Genomic DNA, 22,709 nt, shown 5'->3' with positions numbered 1-22,709 from the left:
TGCAAAGGCTGCTGAGTTTGTGACTGCTGTTCGAATCACACTGTCTGCAATTCACTGGCTCAGTTTTCCTCAGCATCCGGCGATCTTTCCGTCCATCTCATTTCTTTCTCTTTGCAGTTTGTCCCTCTACTTCTCCCTCTGCGGCCGGTCTAATATTCCTGCTTCGAGGGCATGCCCAGTACCTTTCAGTAGTCATCAGTGTATACAGTATGTGCCGGTGTGGATATTGTGGAGTGTGTCCCACTTGGCCTTGGGCTAAAGAGCTGCTGCGGTCAAATAACTGGGCTGTGCTCCGGCTAAAACCAACGACTCCAGTTAGAGAAAGTATTAGAGAATAAAAATAAAGTGATTGAGGCCAGTGGAAACAAAAGGGAGCATGTGTGTGTGCAACGCAAGTGTGTCCTCAAGCAAGTTTATGTAAATTTTATTTATGGTCTGACTTTGTTTCTCCTGATAGATTCTGCTAAGTCAGCGCAAGTACAAGTTCTTATCCAATGGCAGTTTTTTCTTTATTCCCCAAAACTGACTGGATCAATCTTGGGTAAGATAGTGGAGCATAAGACTATGACAATACATCATGCAGAAGTTCTAGGCTTTTGCTAATTTTAGTAGTTTAGTTTTATATCATTTTATAACAGTAACTAATAAATTGTATTTAATGTGGATTGGTCACAACTGGCTGATTCATGATCTGTTTTATTACCAATCCAGTATACTGGATAAGGGCTGGGTATCAGTTCTGGATACCTTAAGGGCCACTGTCCTGGATGTTTTAGGTTTCTCTCTGCTCCAGCGCACCTGATTTAATGATGTGCTCGTTATCAAGCAGCTAAAGCTTGTAACAGGTTTGAAAATCGTGAGAATCAGGTGCCAGGGGGAAACAGAAAATATGCAGGACAGTGGCTCTGCAGGACCAGAATTGGGCGCCCCTGCTGATACTGGTATTGTATTTTTTTTTTTTAAACCATATCCAGCCCTGGACATATCAGTAGTTGGCGTGTGTGTGCACATGCATGGATAAAAGCTCTTGATTTTAATCAGTATGCATGTCCCTTGTGCCCTTCTTCCCATGCATCTAAACCAGTGAGACAACAGTTTATTTGTATGCTTGAAGATGGGACATACCCAGATGCTTCACTTCACCACAACCCGGCGCCGGGACAGTCAAACTCTGCCAAATTCTCGGTTGAAATGACTGTGGCTCTGTGGTTGTGGATACTAATCAGAATCACTTTGTGACATATTTTAATGTCATCACTGTACGTGAGAAAATGGGATTTCTGCTTTTAATGAATGTCTGAAAATGCAAAAGAGGAGGAGGAGGACATAGCGAATGTTACACACATTTCATTAGTTTTCCTCGGGGTATTTCTCATTCTTGTTCTCCAATTTTCTCCCGGTACATGCATCGGATACTTTGCCAGAGGAGAATTAACACACACCGCCTCATCTTTCAACCCAGGCCCTAAAGAAATTATTCTTTCGCTACTTGCAAAACTTAAGTCACAATTATCCTCTGCACCTTTCACTCTTTTCAGAAAAATGGGGACTTGGAATGATCTCAGCGTAGGAGACTGGAGAGGGCAATCTTTACACTTCCCGGTTCTGTAAAACACAGATGTCAGTATATCCCCTCGACGGACGCAAATGTAATTTCAGACCTTTCCGCGTCTGCCCTACGCATCCGTCACTGTGTCATTTTTTGCACGTTACCCATACGCTTAATTGTTCCCATGAGATGAGGTTTTTGGTTTAATGACTTCAGAGAGTGTAAGTCTTGTCATAAAAATCAGCTCTACAAAGTGGGAGTCTCCAGGAGCTGCTGCTAGCTTGTAAGGGTGGATTTCACCACTTCAGCCCCCTTTGGGCATACATGAATCACATACAGACACACTGTCTCTTATAGAAGAATTTGTCCACAGACAATTTGGCCCTACTCCATAGGGATGAAGTCTAATTTTGTGAACTTTGAAATGCTTTCATTTCTCACAGAAGCTGCAGCAGCGGTTGCTCCCTACTTGGCACTTTGCATGGCAAGTTTAAATGATGGAAATCCAATTAGTTTATTACCCAAAAATAGCTTAAAAATTCGCTTCACTGTTGGATGCAAAAACATCTTTACACTCTTTGGTCAGTCAGATGCACACACCTACGCACGCAAATGCTCGTGAACTCACACTTTCCTACACACACTTGCCCTCTGCTCTTTCCACTGAGCGTGCATTCACACATAAACATGCACACACCTTTACACAAATTCCTTCTTACTTAAAATACTGCTCAGCGATTGATAGGTGCTTCTGACACCAGGCTTATGTGTGTGTGTGAAAGTGATAAGTGAAAGGCGAGGGGGTGGGGTGTTGATATGGAGAGGTACAGAGGGAAATGTGCGATTCAAGAAGGAGTGGTGAGGAGGCTTTGAAGAATAATACTCTGTCGGCAGGGTCAAAGGTCAGGGAGGTGACAGTAGTGACAGGAACTGACTGTCAGCAGCTTTAGCGGTCAGCGTTTAAATACCATTAATAATGAATGAATGAATTAGAAAACATTGGTTTCTTGATGTCACTGGAAAAAGTGTGTTTCAATGAGGCCACCATGCTGTGGAAACCATGGTTTCTTTTAAAAGTAGGTTGTCTGGCACATATTTTGTGGATGAAAAATGTTCTGCTTGTTGAATAGAGCCTGACTGATACTGGATTATTGAGGCCAGTTCTGATACTGATACTTGAGAGTTGACATGATCTTCCTCAGCAGATGGACTTGTTACAGAAATGTAGATGTTTAGACTTTTTTCCCTTTTAAGAGTGAAGATTGAAAGTTTATCCTTTAATGGTAGTTGACAAAACAAACTCACCACAAAGTCTATTTAGTAGCAGTTGTAGAGCCTTTGAACGTGCCACATTATTATTCTCAGTTGATGGGATTTGCTCATTTCTTAAGTTGCATTCATACCAAATCTGGCGTTGCAGCGAAAACGTCAGTCCTCGCATTCATTTGAATGTGGGTCGTGTGTTTAGACCGCGGTGGTGACGGCAGGGGATGTGATATGACTGAAAGCTGCAGAATAGTTACTAAATGAATGTTGTGATGAAACTTTCAATCTCAAAATATGACCATTAAAAGAATATTTGTTGAAAAATAAACTTGTCTACGCTCTCTGGAGGACAAACTGACCATAAAATCTTAGGCATCATGGTATTCATCAGCTAAAACTAGGTTTTAACATCTGCCATGTGATGACCAGTTGGCTTGTAATATTGAATGACGAACAAGCATTTTCAATAAAATAATTAAATGAGCTTAATGGGTGCAAATTTCACTTTTCATCTTGTTGCTACAAATCAATCCCATACCTCTGAAATGCTGCTCGCAAAACAGGAATAAATCCCCCAGCTTTGTGATTAAAGACACAAATCACACAAAATCTTTAAGCACAAGGATTTACTTTGGCATCTTGAGATTAGGATTTACCAAAAGTGTCATACATTGGCACCTGAAGAAACCAAAACTATTTCAAAGCGCCAGTAGCGGCAAACTAAATAACATGTTTTTACGGGCTAAGGCATGTAGGTCTATTAGTAAACCACTTTCTATGCTATGAGGTTCGTGTTTGAGTGTGCCAGATTCCATTGGGTTGTTTTCTTTGGTGAGTGAGTGTGTACCTATTTGTCTGACTGTCTGTACGTCTCTGTTTGTTTCAATCACTATAAGTAGGTAATTGGTACATGTACAGTACGGGAACCCACAAATATGCCAACATCCTGTTGTCTTTTTATGTGATTTTCTTCACATTCTCTAGGCCTGATTGTGCAAGTCTTTAGTTTCTGGATGCATTTGTTGGGTTTCCAGCCTCAGTAGGAAACCCTGTTCCAGGTAATTACCCAAATATAGAGACAAAATATGCACTCGCCTCAACTTTCAATCAGTTCATGTTTCAAATGCTGTGTGTTGGCAAGAAATCCGTCCCTCTGGACCTGATATGAATCACCCAACTGAGGCGAACACAAAAGAACACAAATATAATCTGTTTCAATTCAGGGTATCCAAACACTAAATGCAGGTGTTTCCCAGCAACAGCATATTTGTATTGGTATTTTAGCTTTTTTGGAGAACAAGTATATGCAACATCATCGTATTTTCCATGTTGCTCTTGATTTACGGTGACGTTTAGAACTTTTGTAGAAATCCACAGCAACTTAGGTCGAGTCTATATGATCCCAAAATGTTTCCTCCTCATCAAATGACCTCCCAGCTCAAGCTCCCTCTTGACGTTGTGAGGTCTCATAAAACTTCTAAACGAGCCTACCAACGAGGGCCAAGTCCAAAACAAACAGGAGAATCAATAAATTGAAACCTTTCCATTAATATGCACAAACACTGACGTCTTTCCAATTCCCTGCTCGGGGGAATGCAGCTACAGCAACAACAGTCAACATAACAAAGGAAAATGCAGCGTCTGTCTCCACACTGCGGTCTGACCTAAATCTGGACGAGATGGGATACATTTTCATGGATGTTTTAAGCCGGCGACAGTCCCCAAATCATTCCCTACGTATAAGCACTTTCAACACGCCAGTCTGGAGTCAGGAAAAGCATTGCGCTTCACCACACTGTTGCCTTTGTTTATTTCAAAATCAAAGCTCGGCCTTAGAGATGATGCTGCGGCTGCTGTGTGCTCGGGTAATGAGGTAATGAGCTCATGAATGTCAGAAATGTTGCATAACTCGTGGGATTTCTTCCACACAGCAGTTTAGGAGCAACAAAATTTCCAGCTGTCAATATATCTAGCTATAGCTATATATATATATCTATAAACGTATCCGGCAAAGTACCGGAAGTCACAAGCCGCCATTGCTGCGGTGGCGTCTCCCTCTAGTATGCACACGATTGAATGGGAGCTGTCATTATGTACACAAATGTACCTTTTCTACAACCTTCAGAAACCTTTACCTCATGAAGAGGACTTGTAATGATTTACCTCCATCACTGATTAACTCAGCTACTTGATGTGTACATTTGTGGTCGTTAGGTTGCCCTTGTTAGAGCAACTTAGGTTATATTTCACAATAACAACACATTGAGTTAATTTACTCTGTGAGACCACGGCAGCCTTGATAGAGGCGTCTAACGTGAGCTAGCTAAGCAGTGCTAGCTTAGATGACATTACCGTTTCACTGTGTTAAGCTAAGCAGCCGCATGCTGTACATTGTGAGACTGACGAATGTGAACCAAAACTGAGCGTGCTGTTGCTGAAAAAAGTCCCCTCTGTTAATTTTCTTTATCCACTTCTTATAAACATCTGCACGCCCAGGGAATCGATGTAGATTGTACGGCCTCAGACAGGGGCACTCTTCATGAGGTAAAGGTTTGTGTAGTTCATTCAGTTTTTTTCCAAAGTTGAAGTTTGCACAGGTTCTTCCCGTCTTCCTAGACATCGTTGTCAAAAGAAATGCTGCATAAAAAGTACAGGTAAAAGTAGAAAAGGTACACTTATAATGACAGGTCCCATTCAGTTGTGCGCATACTGGAGGGAGACACCACCGCAGCAATGGTGGCGTTGCTAGATGGCGAAACACACAAACGGCTTGTCTATATGTCTAAATATCAGAATTAAGTATTTGGTTTTGCTTTATTGATGCTGGCCAATCAAATATGAATGAATCAGTCAGAAGAGAGGTTTCTCAACTGCTAACAGCTGCCTCAATACACACTCTCACCATCGACTGGCTGCTGCTCAAAGGCATCCAGACAACATACAAAAATGATTCATTACACAAGATAATAATCCACACCACTAAATCAAAAGAAAAACTCCTGGACATTGCAAACTGATGATGCATAAGAATTTAAAAATATGCGAGGGTGGATATTTTCTTAAGAAACGTGGCCAAAAAGCTGCAGTTGATAACCTGCTTTATTCGCAAACTCCTGCAGCAATAGGAGCTAATAATGTAAGTTGAACTGTTTATTGAACCTTAAACATGTGTAACATATTAAGCGTGCTGGTTTTCATCTGATTAAAAACTAAAGGCAGCATGGAAACATATAATGAAATTAGCCAGTAAACTTAGCATGCACTTAGTTATATATGGCATATTGTGCAAACTATGTTACTGTACATCCAGTTGGAGATCATTCAAAATGTCAAAATAAAACAGATGAGGTCAGATATGCAATAGTAAGACCTCTTTGCTACATACAGGCATACTGAGAGAAATAAAACATACAATTTAAATATTGAATATGTCAAACACGCTTTGAACATAGAAAACCAAAAATATAAAGATTATAAATAACCCCAGGATACATGACATGAGGCAGATTGCCCAAGCTAGTCTGACCCCACCATCGTCCAGTTGGCACTCGGACCGTAACTGCTCTTGTTATTCTTCCCCCCACTCAATCAAACCAGCTCTCTCCTTGTCCAATTACCCAGAATGCAGAGTCCGATTGGAGCCCAGACAGTGCTGATAATGTTTCTCTCAGTGCTTCGTTACGCCAGCACAACACAGACACCGGTGGAGGGATAATTGAATGGGTTTCTCATTTGCCAGCCAAGATGGCCTTTCCCCTTGGCATCACATTGTGGAATTAGCTTCCCTCTCTCTGTCTCTCCTCCTCACGTCGTTCCTGGTTGAGTTGTTGAGTTTGATGAATGGTGTTGTGACAGAAATTGTCGAGCTAAGGCACACACAGCGTCCAGCTTACCATGTCTGGCAATTAACTGACTGTCCGCACTCTCTCCTCCAACACTTTGGATGCCGTTGCACATCTCAGCCAAACTGGGATCGGTTCGGGCCTGCAGAGAAATCCACATTACACAGGCAGACCTGAGTGAAGACTTTTAAATCATTAGGTGGTGGTAAGCGGTTGCCAAATAGGGAGCATTTTCCTGTAATGGCTCTCCTGTTCTACGAATAGTTTTTCATCCCTAACATTTTGCCAACTATTCCCCAGACAGGTTAACATTATCCAAAAACATCTTCTGTGGTTTTGGGAACCCTCACTTTGAGCATGATGATTGATGAGTGTCTCTCTTAAAATATTGTGCAGTTTTTTGTGTCCACTCCTAAAGTACAGATACGACACATCAAAGTTTCTCTAGGATGGGACGTCATGTAGAGTCGCTTGATATGCAGACAGCGTTGCAGGAGATGCAGGACACCTAAACACATATTTGAACTATACAACCAAATAAAAGTCAATATTAACATTGTCTCCATATAATCGTCCTCTGATCTCTCGTTATGGACTTGAGGTCAGAGGACAGAAATGGTTGAGGAGCCCTGACCAATTGTGTCTTGGGTAAAGCCTCCCACACCCAACACTTTAGTTAAGTTTTAATTCATAATAAGACATGGCATAATAGATTTAACTTGTATCTATGACAGTGTCAGTTCCAGTATGTTTGCCGCTCTGCTCTGCAGTGTTGATAATGAACAGGAGCTATAAACAGACACCGTCTGCTGTCTGGTATAATTCTTCTACTGAGTGTCATGCGCCTTTGGTTGTGTCACTTTTATTTGCATATGACTGTGGAGAAACAGCTGGACCGCAGCATCGTGGGTTCAGCAGACCTAACTGCCGCGTTAGAGAAGTAATTAAGAATGGAAGCTTGCATGCATGATTAATGGGTTTGCATGTTTTTGTCCATTAACAGCAAATTGTGCATACTTTACTGCAGAACGTCTCCCAAAGCCTCCCATAAACTTTTAGATAATTCATCACAGGAAACAATTCTTCTCCTTAATTATTAATCCATTATAGCTCCTTGTCATAGTGCAGTTGGGAGTGTAGACCATTTTTCAGCATTGCCTCTGAGGGCAATGCTCTTTTGGCAGCCACTCCTAAATAGTTGGTGTTGAATGTACCAGCCTCAGAGAGTTTGAAACTTGTGTTAGCAGGTAAAGATAACCCACTTTGCCAAAAAGACAGAAAGAAAGAAGATGACCTGACATTCATGAGATGGAGTGGCTGCTGTTTCTGAGGCAAATTTCAAGTCTCTACAAGCTGATTTACATACCACACTGTCATGAACAGTAACTGACAGGATGAGAGGGAGTCAATCTAAAATCTTTATTGAAGAACTTTACCTAAGGAAATATTTAGTGTTACGTATGCATGATTTGCAGTACATGGGCTAACACATGCAAAGCCACCTGTATGGCCCTCAGCCTCCTGGGTGGCCTTTGTGGAAACAAATCTCCTTACCCGTACTGTTTGTCTTATGGCTACCCACTGAGCACAAGAGGGAACATTTTGTGAAATAAAGTTACTGAAACAGAGATGATGTGGCATGAAGTGTGGAATCGGAGCTTGGAGGCAATTGTTCAGAAAGAAAATAACGTGCTTTTATATGTGCGCTCAAGTCCAAACATTTCCTGATTTGCCTTTCAAATGGGATCCAACCACAGTTATTTGTGAATCAGAAACCTCTTCCTAGGTAATGAAAACTGTGCTTTTCCTGAAGCGTGCAATATAGGAAGAACAAAATCAAGATCTTTGTGGGACAAAAGATCATGGCTTATTACTGATTTGTGCCGTAAACAAATTATCTTTCGGAAGAACATATTTGATCTCAAATATCCAAAGTATGTGTCTCAGAGATGTTGCTCACTAATACCAAAGTTGAGTCTAGGGTCTGTAATTGTGTGTACGTGTGTGCACGTTGTTCTTTGGGGCCCCTGCAGAGTTGTTGTTGTTATCCTTACCACCCAAGCAAAGAGCAGATAGCCTGTCCAAACAAGCGCTCTCACTTCCGACCGTCGGGGAGACAGCTTTCCGAATGCAGTCGGGTTGCAGTTTTTTTATCCGTTGTGGAATGCCTGTAAATAAAGATTTTGTTTTTGGAAGGTGGATCTGAAGGAAGTGAAAAACCCATGTAAGAGAGTAACAGGAAGACTTGTCTTTCATTCTCTGTGACACAAGACGGAAACACACAAATCCCAAATGTGCAATTCCAGAAGCACAATGTATCCTGTTAAACATCAATACTAGATCTTATCAAGCCTAAATAACATTCAGCTCTGGCAGTTCTTACACAAACAGTTCATCATCATACAGACGGCTTTTATCTGATCCTTGATCAACCACTGAATGATCTGTGTGGAAAGGAGCGCATTGATTTGTGTCCAGGCATGGGTTTTGATGAAGTAATGCCAGAATCGATACTTCTTATTGGACTGATTCTTTATTGATTCCTGATCAATTTTTTTCGTGGGGCAAAAAAGGAGGCCTTAGTTCAGCGTCAATGCAACTGTTTTATAATCTCTGAGTCTGAACACAGTGTGCATGGTTTCTGTTAACAGACGTGCTGCTCGGCTGGGAGGCAGTAGCCCATGTTGCGTAGAAAGATATTTCAGCATGTTGCTGGTGTTTGACTCTTACTTGAAACGATCATTTTGCAGACATTGCAATAGCTGCACTGTCGTTTAATGAAACCACGCTTTGAAACATTTCATCCTCTCCGCCATGACTCCCTCTTATTGCAAGTTTTCCAGCAGTGTAGACACAGAGTTTGAAGTCACTGTTTTTCAAAGTGCAACTGTCAGAAAAACATGCCGGCATTGATAAAAGCAATCGATAAGCTCGAGGTATAAGTTTCTGAATCTGATTTGTTACTGGTTCTCCATCGTTTCCGTGTGTTTGGGTTCAGTTTGACTACCTAAAGGTCGTCATCGTATTGTACATGATTGGTATAACAAACATACATTATATGAGTCTTATTTTTAGTTTGCTGCAGGACACAGTAACTGCAACACCTACACATTCAAATACTACAATCCCCCCTGCTATCAGTGTAGACAACATTGTGTTCTACTTTTATCAAGCCTGTCTTTGGTCATTATTAAGGCAGTCGTTTTGAGTAGTTGAATTACATCGTGTAATACTTTATTTATGGTGTTCACCTTGACTTCATCTATATGCTGTGCACCTCAGGCAACCGAACGACTCTCATTGATCTCTGGGTCCTACATATACGTCCCACTGGGAAAACTCCAAGAGAATGTGTTGTAAGCGTGCAGTTCTTCCTGTGAAGTGAACTAAATAAAAGTATACATTTGACTAATATCCCAATGTAGATATATGACTTTCCATTTTTACTTTTTTACTGCTTTATGCAGTGGGGTGCACACTGTTGTTGTAAGTGGAGAAAGAAACAAATCATTACCCAGCTTTGCTCCGAGCCAGGTGGGTTCAGGCTCTGATCAAAGTCACAGGAGGGGCTGATGGGAGGCCAGCAGTGCAGTGGAGATGGAGGGGGGGGGGTCCTCATTTAGCATTCAGAATAGCTGCCATGCATATATAAGCCTTTGATTAACAGCTGGGGTACCTTGGCACCATCGATGGCCCCTCAAGGTGTGGAAAGGTTTCCTAGACTCTTCTGCCAAATGCAATGAGGTGCCTGCTTTTGAAGTCCTAATCATACAAGCATCTGTTTGGAGATGGAGAGTCCGTCAGAATAAGGATCGTGCTTTTCATCGGTGGACTGGTGGTTTTATTTATATGGTTTATTCATAATGGTGGGTCATTTTTGGATTGGAAAATGAGTATGAGAAGGGTATCACACATATGGCTGAGCTTTGACAGACAGTTCATTTCATGTATTTATTTACAGCTCTTGACCATAGTATCATGGTATGAGCACAAAACATTCAGTTAATAACAGAATAAAACAATGGTGTACGTCATGGCCTAAACAAAAACCACTACTACTACACAACAATGGTAGAACATTTTTCAGAAAGGCACCTGTTTTACCAATAACTTTTGCTCTATCTGATCTCAAAAACGAAATCTATTGAAACATAAATGGAAAGTTAACGTAGTATTACAGCAGGTACTTCTTTCTATAATAAGGTACGGATTTAAATCCTTACTCCAAAACACGCAAAAACAATTGTCATCACAAAGGTACTTTATCTCAAATTCTATCCAGCCCTTTATATCTTCCAATGACCTAATGAAATCTGGTGTTATTAACTCTTAAATTACAGATGCCTGTCTGTACTTTTGGTTTTCATACAGCAGATACTTTAAATTCTAAGTGTCACAAGAAGACATGTCAATTTTGTATCTGATTCCAAATTGGTAAAATAACCAGATTTGTTGCAAATTTCTTTTTCATTCTTTAGTCCCTTTATAACTGCCAAAGAATACTGTGCACACAATCCCAGTTAGTTAACTCTAGGTAGTTGTTTATCTAAATAGCAAATATGTAATCTGTCTTATAAAAGTGGAGTATTTGTACTCACTCTACTGTAAATTTAATAGGGCATTTAAACTCAATAAGCAGATCAATACTTGATTCTGCTCGACTTTGACTCAAACCCCAACCATAAAGCGGCTGTAACAAAACAGTGTGCTATTCCTGTACAGTTTACTGTATGTGAATGTGATTCTACTGTATAAAAAGCTTTATATATATAAGACGCTCATCTCTCCCTCTCTCTTTTTTTCTCCATTGCTTCTTGCCAACGTTCAAGGTGTTTTATTATCTGAGATGGATCCGGCGCTTTTACTACTAATCCCTCCAGGCCTGTTGGTCCCTGTGCTATCACTGCTGCTTTGACAGATATCAACAGCTCCATACCAGACACACTTAAACCGTCCCATTGCTGCCGGCTTATTATCTTCTTCTTTGGACTATGCCAGCATTGAAGCGTCTGCCAAGTGCTTAATTGAAGAAATGCATAGGATGTACGGCACATAGATGCCTTGAGCTGATATGCAGATCTTCAAGGTGCAAGTACAGAGTAAGATGAGTAGCTTAAATAAGTAAAGTGACACTTCATTAAATTCTGTTCACTGCATTTTCATTAAATTTATTTATGTAATCTTGAGTCTTAACATCAGGTTAGAATGGTGCAATGCAAATCAGCATCTTTACAGTTGAGATCAACAGTTGCCAGGAAAAATAATGCGATATCATAGTTAAGACTATAGTTATATAATGCTCACATCCATAACTTTAAGCGGCTTCACTTGGTTTAAGGGAGATTAACGTTTTAAGGATGTATACGAGATAATAAGTGACTTGCCTTGCCATTATTTTAACAGCACGTTGGCTTCGTCTCAGACACGTCTTTTCACCTTTGAAGCTGAAATTCCACTTTTTCTTTAATCCCTTTCTTCATCTCTCTGTTATTACAGAATGACGTAATGATCAGAAAGAAATATGTTTTCATGAGGAAAAACAGGTGGACATTTATAATGATTCTGTAATCATTCAGTCAGGATCTTATTTTCTCCACTACATGTATGCGTTTTGTACACACAAAAAGACGGTTTAATATCCTGTTGTCACCGTAAGCAGCCTGCGTGCTTGTGTTTATTAGTTAAATGCCATTTCTGCATCATTACTTGCTGCCTTGTTCACTGTATGCCTTGAACAATAAGGTGCATGCAGAGAGTTACACTACGGGGCAGCCCCTTCCCACATACTGGCTCCTGCGGTCGTCTTTATGTTAATACTCTGACCTAAAGTATGCGGAGGCGAATCAGGAGGGTGTTATTAGTGGGTATGCATGCGTATGCTCCGTTTGGTGGCATCTCCGCAGTCGCTCACACCAGCCACTGACTCATGGCTAAGGCAGAAACCACTGTGGCCCAAAAGCACTTTGAGCAGACGCCTAATAAAAGACCTAAAAACACCCCGAAACACTAACACATACAATATTAACACATGAAGAGGAGACAGCTAGGCATACCAGCAAGTGTGCAAACATCAATTTGTTCGGTGTTACTGAGTTCTGACACGAAACGACCTGAAAGGTTAACGCTTAGACGCAAATATCATAGTGCTGACAGCTGGCAGGATCCACAGAGCACCAGGGAGGGCTTCTCTCTGCTTAATGCGGCGGCCTGATGGGGCGCCCTGACAGCTGGGAGCGGCCGTAGCGAAACCTCCTCGGGCTGGGAACCGGAGCAGCAGGCAGCCCGGAGCTTTGAGGATCAGAGAAACCAGGCTCTCCCTCTCTTCTATTCTCTCTCCATCCTCCTTTTACTCCCTCGCTTCACAGGCTCTGTAATTACTCCTGCCAGAGTCGCTTGAAGTTTAGCCAATTAGACAATAAAGACCAGAGCTTTCTCTCCTGCTCTGCTTCCCTCCCTGGTCACACCCTTGCGTGTCTCCTCTCGCTTCACCTCTCGTATTTTACAGTCTGTCATGTGAAGGCTAGCTATTACGTCCTGTTTGGACTCAGAATACAGAAAACTCATCCACCACATCCTTTGTTTCCCTCTCACCCTCTAATTCTTTATAATATACTCAGGACCTTTCTAGCTTTCAGTAAGTAAGCAGATATCTGTCCTACTCACTTCATCTTTTTCTGCTAGTTCTCCTCCTTTAATTTCTTTTCTTCTGTGATTTTCTCTCTACCTGTTGCTTTGACTTATTTCCCTCATTATCTGTTGTTCACAGTGTCTTATCCACATAACCTTAAAAGGATAGTTTGGATTTTTTATAAGTGGGGTTAAATGAGGTTCCTTTTCATAATCAGTTTATTATGTTGGTCAGCACGCCAGTTTGGAGAATCAGGCAGGAGGACAGGCATGGAAAATAAGAAATGTACGACTGTGAATGGGGGCAGCGGCTAAGGTGCTTCAGTGTACGCTATAAATACCTGCCAACACTTACGATTTCAGCAGGTTCTCGTGATTTTTAACCCTTCTCCCGCTGTGCCCACGACTGGTGATTTATCCCGATAATCCCCCAATAGTATATTGATATACAATATAAAATCGGTGTTCTGTGTGGGATATATGCTTCCAGATCAGATTGGAGGACAGTATGAGCTCCTTCACACGTGACCATGCACATTACGCATAATTTTGTGGAGCCTGGCACCTTAGTCAACCTAGTCTCAGCCTCTGCCCTCCGCTCCGACATTGGATGAAAGGTTACAATGAAACACTTACATTTTTGGATGTTATTATTGGTGGTTTCTGCGGCATGGAGGTCCATAGATACTGCCAGTAGACAATAACCTTATTTTAAGGTTCATAAAATTGTACCCGGAAATCCATCGGGTGTAGGCCTAATTACCAGCACAAAGAATGGACGCTCACACAGGCATGCATGCACGGGAATGTGAACACACACCTCACACTCGACCTTCTGTGATGTCAATTTGACATGTTGACTTTTCATGATCCTTTTTTTGTACATTTTGTCGGCCTATGTTTTTATTTTTTATTTCAATGTAAGCTATAAATTAAAGACCAATTAAAAGTAATTTTACTTTCACATCCTTGTATTTCTTCTATTCATCTGTAGTGTAGGGTTATATGGGGCAGGGTGTTGAGGGTCGGGCTGATAACCCAGAAAATCTCCCTCTTTTTCACAACCTAATATATATATATAGACAGTTATTCATCACTTTACATTTCTGTCAGACAACCCTGATAAAGGTTTACAGATGGGTAACTGAAGGCGTTATCTACGCTCTATTCAAAGCCACCAGACTCCATTGACAATACAGTAACTTTATCTTGTACAGTTTAGTTTCTTTGTGTTATGGAATGGACTCACTTATGGATAACAAAACTAATTATCTATCTTACCAATCCAGGCAGCAGTAGACCAGCAACTCCCGCTGTATTTTGCAAGATAGAATTACTGTTGGAGTTTGGTGGCTTTGACGAGAGCATAGATAACAGTCTCAGTTCCCCCCTCGCAACGTTAAACAGGGCTGAAAATATTATGAATATAGGTACTAAAAAAAAACAAAAAACTTTTAATTGTTTCCCCTGTGCACAGCAGTACATTGCTTATCTTCCGTGCGGGTACTCCTGCCTGCTTCTCCAAACTGTGGGCGCACTGTCTGCCATAACTGTAGGTCATACACTGATATGGATAAGTGCCTCACACAACCCCACTTCAAAAACAACAAACTATCCCTTTAACCTAATTTGAAACACCCTCACAACAAACCTATTGTCAGCTTGGCCTCCACAGATGGTCCTGTTTTTACTTCTTCTTAACTCCAGAGAAAATAAAGACATGTTTCTGACTTTAATGTCCTGTCTAATTGTATGTGTCGGATTGTAAATGGTGGCTAAAGTTAGTTTGGGAACTGTAGCCGGTGTCTGGGGCGGACACAGCAGCCCGGTCTGCGTTGCCCAGTGTTCTCTGGTGGTTTTGGACCACTGGCAAGCAGCTGCGTAGACTGTAGGAGAAATAATTACAATTGTAGAGCTCTCTCCTCTTTTCTGTCCCTCCTCCCCACCGTGCCCTCGTTGCCTGTCTTGCTGATGTTGGGTTTTGAGGAACCCTAGAATTGAGGGCTGTTTTTAGTGGTTGTGTGTGACGTTCTTCGTTATTGAGTTTAGTCATGTCACTAAAGCTGGAGCTGTTTTGGTAGCGTGCTGTCAGGCAGAGCAACAGGATGTGTGTATTTGAATGGTCAACCCATGCCAAACAGTAACAGCATGACTCCACTAACTAGGACACATTTTGTCTCGCTTGTCAGCTTAATATTTCTGGTGCATTGAAAGTGTGATGTCAAAGTTAAACCAACATGAAGTAAAAGTGTTATAAATCAGATTTCATTTTTATTAATAAATCCTTAATTTAACGGCTTTCTGTTCCCTTCTCTAACAGCAAATCCTCCGTCACTCCCGTGCTAATGCCACAAAGGTCATTTTCCTGATCACTGACGGCTACTCCAATGGCGGGGACCCTCGTCCGGTGGCGGCAGCTCTGAGGGAACGTAGTGTTGAGATTTTCACCTTGGGCATCTGGCAAGGTAACATCAGGGAGCTTCACGACATGGCCTCGCACCCGAAGGACCAGCACTGCTACCTGGTGCACAACTTTGCCGAGTTCGAGGCCCTGGCTCGTCGTGCGCTGCATGAAGGTATGAAGGACAGATGAATATTACTTAAGATGATTTGTTGTGCTATTTCTTTCTGATGGTACAGGGTTTTTTTTTTTTTTTTTTTAGATTTTACCCCAATCCAAAGACACAGCTGTGATCTCACTTCACAGCCGTAAAAACTTTTAATCTGGCTCCTTTTCCCATTTCACCCATTTTAGCTGCACAAGAGAATTACATCAAACCCTGTGTTGTGGTAAATTCAAGGAGAAGCTACCGCGGCTACTCTTTGTGTCTTTCAAGCCTCAGTTCTCCTTTCGTCACAGTTTAACCTTTAGCAATATCTCTTAAGTGAAGGATTTGACCCTAAAATTCAATGTTTACTGAAAAGGAAGCAGATAATATTCCAAATGGGATCTGACAATGTAAATTGGTCTCTTATGTTCTGCCAACAGCCATTAGGCTTCACTTACTTACAGATTGAACAGCCTGAGGCCTTTTTCCCATACTTTAGGGGGACTTCCCACAATTTTCTGAAAAGAAGGGATTCAGTCATGGCTTCAAAACTTGAAATATCACCATAAATATCACATTTGAGTCCAGCTTTGAATGTGTAGTAAGCTATAAATCCTGCACTTGCAGACTGTAAGTGTACACCCTCACTATACTGCTTCTGAAATCCCAGACAGTATAGGTGCAGCAGTAGAGATCTCTTAGTCAGGATACGGTTGTCAGAATGAAAGCCAGCACACATCATACTATCAGCTCAGCCTTCGGTCCATCTGTCTCAAATCACACACCCAGAAATCGCATAAATTATACCTGACTTCTCGTCTTTATTTCTACGTCCCTCTCTGTCTTCCTCTTAATAAGATGAAATCGAGAGGAGCAGGTTGACTTCTAGAGATGAAAGTTAAGTTTCCTTGTAGCTCTGGCATCAGTCTCAACTCCTGGTTACAGTCCCAATCAATTTGTTTTACAAAATGTCTCTGCTGTGATTTATGAGCTTTGTTGGTGGCCAGTGTGTTTTGGAGGAATCTATTGGGGGAATCAGGATATGGCATTTGCTTCTGTGGTTTGCAAGCACTGTAGATTTTTATGTATGCATTTCCGTGGTGAAGGTGTTCACTTTGTTCTCTTATTTCTTGAGCAGAGCTTGTTAGAAGTCTGTGGAAAGTCTGTGTTTAATTCAGCTTGTTGCCAGTCTCAATGGCATACTGCACAGAAGCTGCCAGTTTACCCTTTAAAACTGCTTCCCTCATTCATTGCACTTCGCAAATACGTGCAATTGTGCCAGAAACCTCAATTTTTAATGTAATATTCAAAAAATTTAGTTAAAGCCATTTTTACCGATCTTTATTTTGTAATAAGCATATGGCGCACTAAAATATAAAAAGAGCTTGTCATCTGTTACTCTGTTTCACTACGCTGTTCATGCTAAAAGAGGAACCTCCTACTAGCGAATTCAGGGTAGGTCGATCTCCCTCGGATTTGCTAGTAGCAGGTTCCACTTTAACAGGCAGTCCAGTGACCTTTGCCTATTTTGAGGTTCGAAACTTTGGACTTCCCATTACACTCGAGCGCAGCATTTCTCTTAGCCCACGTGTCGGGGGAGCATCAGAGGTCCGGCAGGGGGAAGAGGGCGGGACTTTGGAGGGAATCGCTGTGAGACATGCAAGAAAGGTAAGAATTGCTTTAAATGATCGCATTGCCAGGTGGTGAATCTGAATCTTCTCTGTGTCTGTTTTCCACCCTCAGACCTCCCCACAGGCAGCTACATCCAGGAAGATCTGTCGCTCTGCTCCTCTCTGTGTGAAGCAGGCAGGGATTGCTGCGACCTGATGGCCAGCTGTAAGTGCGGCACGCACACCGGACAGTACGACTGCATCTGTGAGAAGGGATACTACGGCAAGGGTCTGCAGCACGAATGCACAGGTAGGACAGACTGATGTGTGCCACATTTCACCAGCCTCAACTCTATCTCAGCTGTGTCAGCAAAGTCTCACACCAACTGGTTTTCTCCCTACACTCAACATCTTAAAAGGTCTCTCCTTTTCTGAGTAGAGAGCAGTGATGTAATGATTTGAATTTATCTGGAAGGCCTCATGAGTTTGCCAGCATTTGAGGAGGGAGACGATTTTATCTGTAAATCGCTCATACAGCACAGTTATTATGGGCAAAACACTGATACCAAATAACACATTGTACAAGTTTACCCTTAGACTTGTCGGGTCGGACAAGTATGAGATAAATCAGCCCAAAATGCTTGTATCCTGAGGAGCTAATGGGTATTTTATGTGTGTGTTTAAGGCGTTTGTTGAAAAATGTGACAAAAGATCTAACTGAAAATGTTGATTCACAACTTTCCGTGTGGATTCACTGATGTGAGTTGCTCCTGGAGCCTTACTGATATGCTTCATAAAACAGTATTTAACATTTTTATTTATAAACATACAATTTCTTACATTGTCACCCAATTTTATAAATAAGCAATGAGAAATAAAATAGCTAAATGACCGACATGCTCTGTAAAAAAAGTAATATCGTCGCATATCAGATAACGCTGATAGATAGAAAATGTCCGTAACATGCCAATATCAAACCATTTAAGATCAGTCGGGCTCTAGTTGCCACTCTCGTCCTCCTCAGCAGCAAAAGTCCCAAAACTCCTCTTAACAAACAGCCTTACTTTAAAAGTTACAACAGACAACCAACCAAATAACGAACCAATAATAGGCGTGTTTAGATTTGCTGTTTTTTCCTTCCTCAACCTGACCAACTTTGTTTTTGCTGAGTTTGCAGCACTTCAGACACAGATATTTAGAGTTCCTTATAGTTTCCCTTCCTCATGTCCTCGTCTCCTTTACCTGTCCACATCTCCTCCAAATCCGGAGGACCTCGCTACGGGTGAAAGTTAAATAAGCAGCCTGTCCACTTAACGCAGTGTAAGCCGCCCACAGGGCAGATCACTATCAACAAACACAGTAATGTACCATTGAGGTGGAGGACTGAGACAGTGATGTCTTTGTGTGGGTTCTCGCTCTCCACCTTCAATTTCCTCCTTTAAATCACATCTTATACGTCCTTTTCTTTCTTCTCCACATGCACAAAAAGGCTGCTGTCATTTTAAAACTAACCTTTTTTTTCTGTGGCTCTTATTGTTTCGCCTCCCACTTCTGTTTCATACGTATCCATTTGAGGAACTAAAAGATCTGTTTCATGTGTTGCCAGAATGCTCTGGCTTTTACCCCGTTGTTCTTTACCGTTGGTTATTTATAATGTTGGAGCTCTACGATGACTTCATTCAGGACTTCATTTTAGATAAGATCTTCAGCTAAAGTTGCGCTTGTGTGTGTGTCTGCGTGTGTGTGTTTGTATAACTGTAAAAAGTTAATCTTAGATGCAAACGCAGGCAGGTCCGTGCATATATTAATGTGGCATAAACACATATGGAATCATTCCCTGGGTTTGGAAAATTATACAGATTCATAAGCTGTAAACTACAGGAATGAATATTTTAAATTATAGACTCAAGAAAGCCGTAAACACACTTCAGTGGAGAGTGAAGTTATGGGATGTAGGTGAACTTTCTTTCTCTGTCTTGTTTTTCTCTTAAACACAAACATTTACCTTTCCCATCATCTTCCTCTGAGTCTCCTCCTTGTCTCATTTTAGTGTTATTTTAACATGATTTAATGAACGCCATGATGCACTAAACTCCACAAAAATAAATCGAGACATTTCTTCTTGTTTTCTCTCCATCAGTTGACTGGGCTGACTCCCACAATCAGAGGTTCTCTTTGTAAGATGAGAGGAGATTCATCTTTAATGATCTCCAGACAGAAATGTTTTTGCTGAGTGGATGTGGTGAGGCGGTGGCTCTTCTTTATGAGGAGAAACCCTCAAATTCAGCCTTTGATTCTTTTGAAAGTTCCCACCACAGATTTGATAGATGAACTCTCTACTGCATTACTTTTGTTTTGCTTGAGTGTGTTGCTTCAAATCAATTCAACGCTGCTGACAGCCAAATTACAACACTTGCCAGCAGTCTGTGCTGTGACACATTAATTTGTCTTTTAATTGTCCATTCTCTGCTCTGTTAAATCTCCAGCGTAATGTTGCAATTTCATGCAGGTGGTCTTAGTCATTTAAGTGTAAGGTTAAAGGTTGATACATTATTTTTACTGAATATGTAATCACTAAAGTCACAGAGAAACAAAGCCGTCTGTGTGATTGTTGGAGAGTAGAACGACTAGCAGATGCACTGGCTGGTGTGTGCGTGTGTGTGTGTTTAAGTAACTGCTGTGTTAAACCACACATTTAGACACCCTTCATGCAGAGTAGACAGGTGGGAGGGAGCAAGGGACTGAAAAGAAAATCTGAGTGCGCTTTGTAGAGGAAAGTCGCAGAAATCTGGACAGCAGTCTGCTCTAATAATGAGAAACAATGGGCCATAATCCTGGTTGTGTTTGCCCTCTAGGCCTTCCTCTCTGTACCCACATGTTTTCAATCCAGAATTAGATAACAGGCAGACAAGCAGGGGAATAAGGCCATTTGAGCAACTGACAAGTTTAAATATTTCGGATCAGAGTTTAAAAAGTTGCAGAGAGAAAGGAAAGTGTCAGAGGGAAGAGTAGTGAAAGTCAAAGGAAAGGGCACAGGGGCCATCGTGCCAAAAGGACGCCTCCCTAATTCTCATCAGATGTTGTCGAGACTGGAGCCCCACTCTGCTTATTAATCTGTTTTAATGGTTTAATTAATAGCAGAGAGCAGACTGCAGAGTTGGCTCAACTGGCTCGGGGAAGGAAGGACGCAGCGAGACGCTGCAACCACAACCGAGGACGGCTTCCTCCGTCTGTCTCTCACTCACTCATATAACAATGTCTCATGGGAGAGGAGTTGGCTAATTTGTTTTGAGTCGTGTCTATGAGTCGTCATCTCCATGCGGTAGAGCTGATATGTACCCACAGCGAGCTGGAGTATGTGTCACTGAGGTTGCTGTAACGAACAGTTAGCCTTGTTCGTCTTAGTCTTGGTTTTGTTAAGTGGTGCGAAATACCCTCATGTGTTTTTGAACACTGCATTTATTGAAGGTTTTATCCTCTAATAACTTAATAGGCTCTTTTGAAGTAATTGTGGCTCCAAAACCAATTAGATTTGTGGTGAGAGCTTTACGTAACCATGAAACATACAAGTACGATTGACAAACTCCCGCTGTTTTTCAGAAAAATCCAGTGTCTCACTTTAATAATCTGTTGCTTTAACCTCAACGGGCTTGGCTGAACCGAAGGTGTTTGGTGAATTATGGGTACAGTGTCTGCGTCAGCAATGCCAGGGCTCTTGAGTGGCAGACAGATGCAGCCTGACACCGCCAGAGTTAGAAGTCGGTCTGGCTTGCATAAGCTCGATTGGTCGGTGTGTGGCTTCAGGGGGTCTCCCTGTCTAGACTGAAAGTTTGGAGAGTTTTTTATTCTTTTTGGACTTTGTTTTCTCACATTTAACGGTCTTTGACACATCTGAAAATAATATGACTGAACCTTAGGCTTGTCAGTGGATTATTATTATCATTGGCTGAAGGGCTCTGTTGGAAACACTATCCAAGTCCCCACAGTGCACAGCAGTGTTGTTTATGAATCTGTCGACAGCCAAGTGAAACAGCCTCTTCCACAAAACATGACTGGAATCCCAGCAGATAGAAACGGATGATGAACCCAGTTCCTACACAGTTTGCTTTACACTGACAGGCCAAACAGGACATTGTAGTGTCCAATCAAATTCCAATCTCAAGCTCACAATATCTGCATCAAGGAGGATCAGCAGAGGAATGGGGAAGTGGATAAATGAAGTGAGAGAAGTGGGGGTGCAGGAGGGCAACATGTTTCCCTCCTGTCACACATTCTGGCTTATCAGCCTGTTCTGTATGCCTGAGAGAATGACAGGAGGTCTGGACTGTGTTAATGTGGTGTCAGCACAGGCTTTGTTCTGCTCAGGACAGCTCTGCTGGGGATGAATGGGGGAGACGGAGCAGAAGACGGCATGAAACCAAGAAATAAAGCGAGGCAGGTTAGATGACAAGAAAAAGATTTGGAGAAAATGTTTGCAGGCTGATTTAGAATAAATTAATAAATAATAATATATCTGGCCTTTTATATGTTTCTGCGTTTTTCTCTTTCACACTCTACCTTTCTGTATTTTAGTTTGGATCTGATGCTTAAATAATCAAGAATTACCTCAGACGTTGATGCACTGAGAAGAAGAGGCTTCATTTATAATTCTGTGGATCTATCCTGTTCATAGACCAAATTACCCCACAGTTTATTTTATGCTTTATTAGGAATAATTTAATTAAAGTACTGTTTTTATCAAGGGATATACAGTAGCTGTTTAATCAGGTTAATACAACATTCAACTGCATGATATGATCCTCGTCAGCAGATTGAAATGGCTCATTTGTCATTAAATACGGTATAGACCAAATCAACATGAGACTGTGTCAACAATCACTTCAAGGTAGACTACTAGAGGTCCATTAATATTGTGGAGAAATGTAGAATCTGCAAACTTCAGTTTAATGATATTCAATTAAACACTGTGGTCCCATAGACGGATCATGAGACTAAGGGCCCCTGGGCACAGACAGGTAAGGTCTACTTTTAGTCTTTTTTTAGTTATTTGGATCTTTTTCTGGTAATTTTAAGTCACTTTTAAGTTGTTTTGTATGTCATTGTGATGGTTTTTCATCAATTTGTTTTTCCTTTGGTCTCTTTTGTGTCTATTTTAAGTCATTTAGTATCCCTTGTGGTTATTTTGCAACCCCTTAGTCATTTTTTGTCTCTTAGTGGTCTTTTTGTGTCTACGTGTGGTCATTAAGCATCTCTTTGTGATCATTTT

General features: G+C 41.4%; 1 protein-coding gene across 2 annotated transcripts in view; it reads left to right on the top strand.

The window, feature by feature from the left end:
• svep1 (sushi, von Willebrand factor type A, EGF and pentraxin domain containing 1) overlaps nt 1–22,709 on the top strand; it is a 91,488-nt gene that overhangs the window by 10,373 nt on the left and 58,406 nt on the right. For both annotated transcript variants that reach the window (XM_083937098.1, XM_083937097.1), the window contains exons 2-3: nt 15,605–15,860; nt 17,577–17,753. In XM_083937098.1, coding sequence (XP_083793224.1) covers nt 15,605–15,860; nt 17,577–17,753 — 433 coding nt within the window. The remainder of the gene's footprint in view (nt 1–15,604; nt 15,861–17,576; nt 17,754–22,709) is intronic.

The sequence above is a fragment of the Echiichthys vipera genome, assembly GCF_963691815.1.
Source record: "Echiichthys vipera genome assembly, chromosome: 22".
Taxonomy (NCBI): domain Eukaryota; kingdom Metazoa; phylum Chordata; class Actinopteri; order Perciformes; family Trachinidae; genus Echiichthys; species Echiichthys vipera.
Note: the sequence above shows the minus strand (reverse complement) of the source record. Positions and strands in the feature narration are given on the sequence as shown.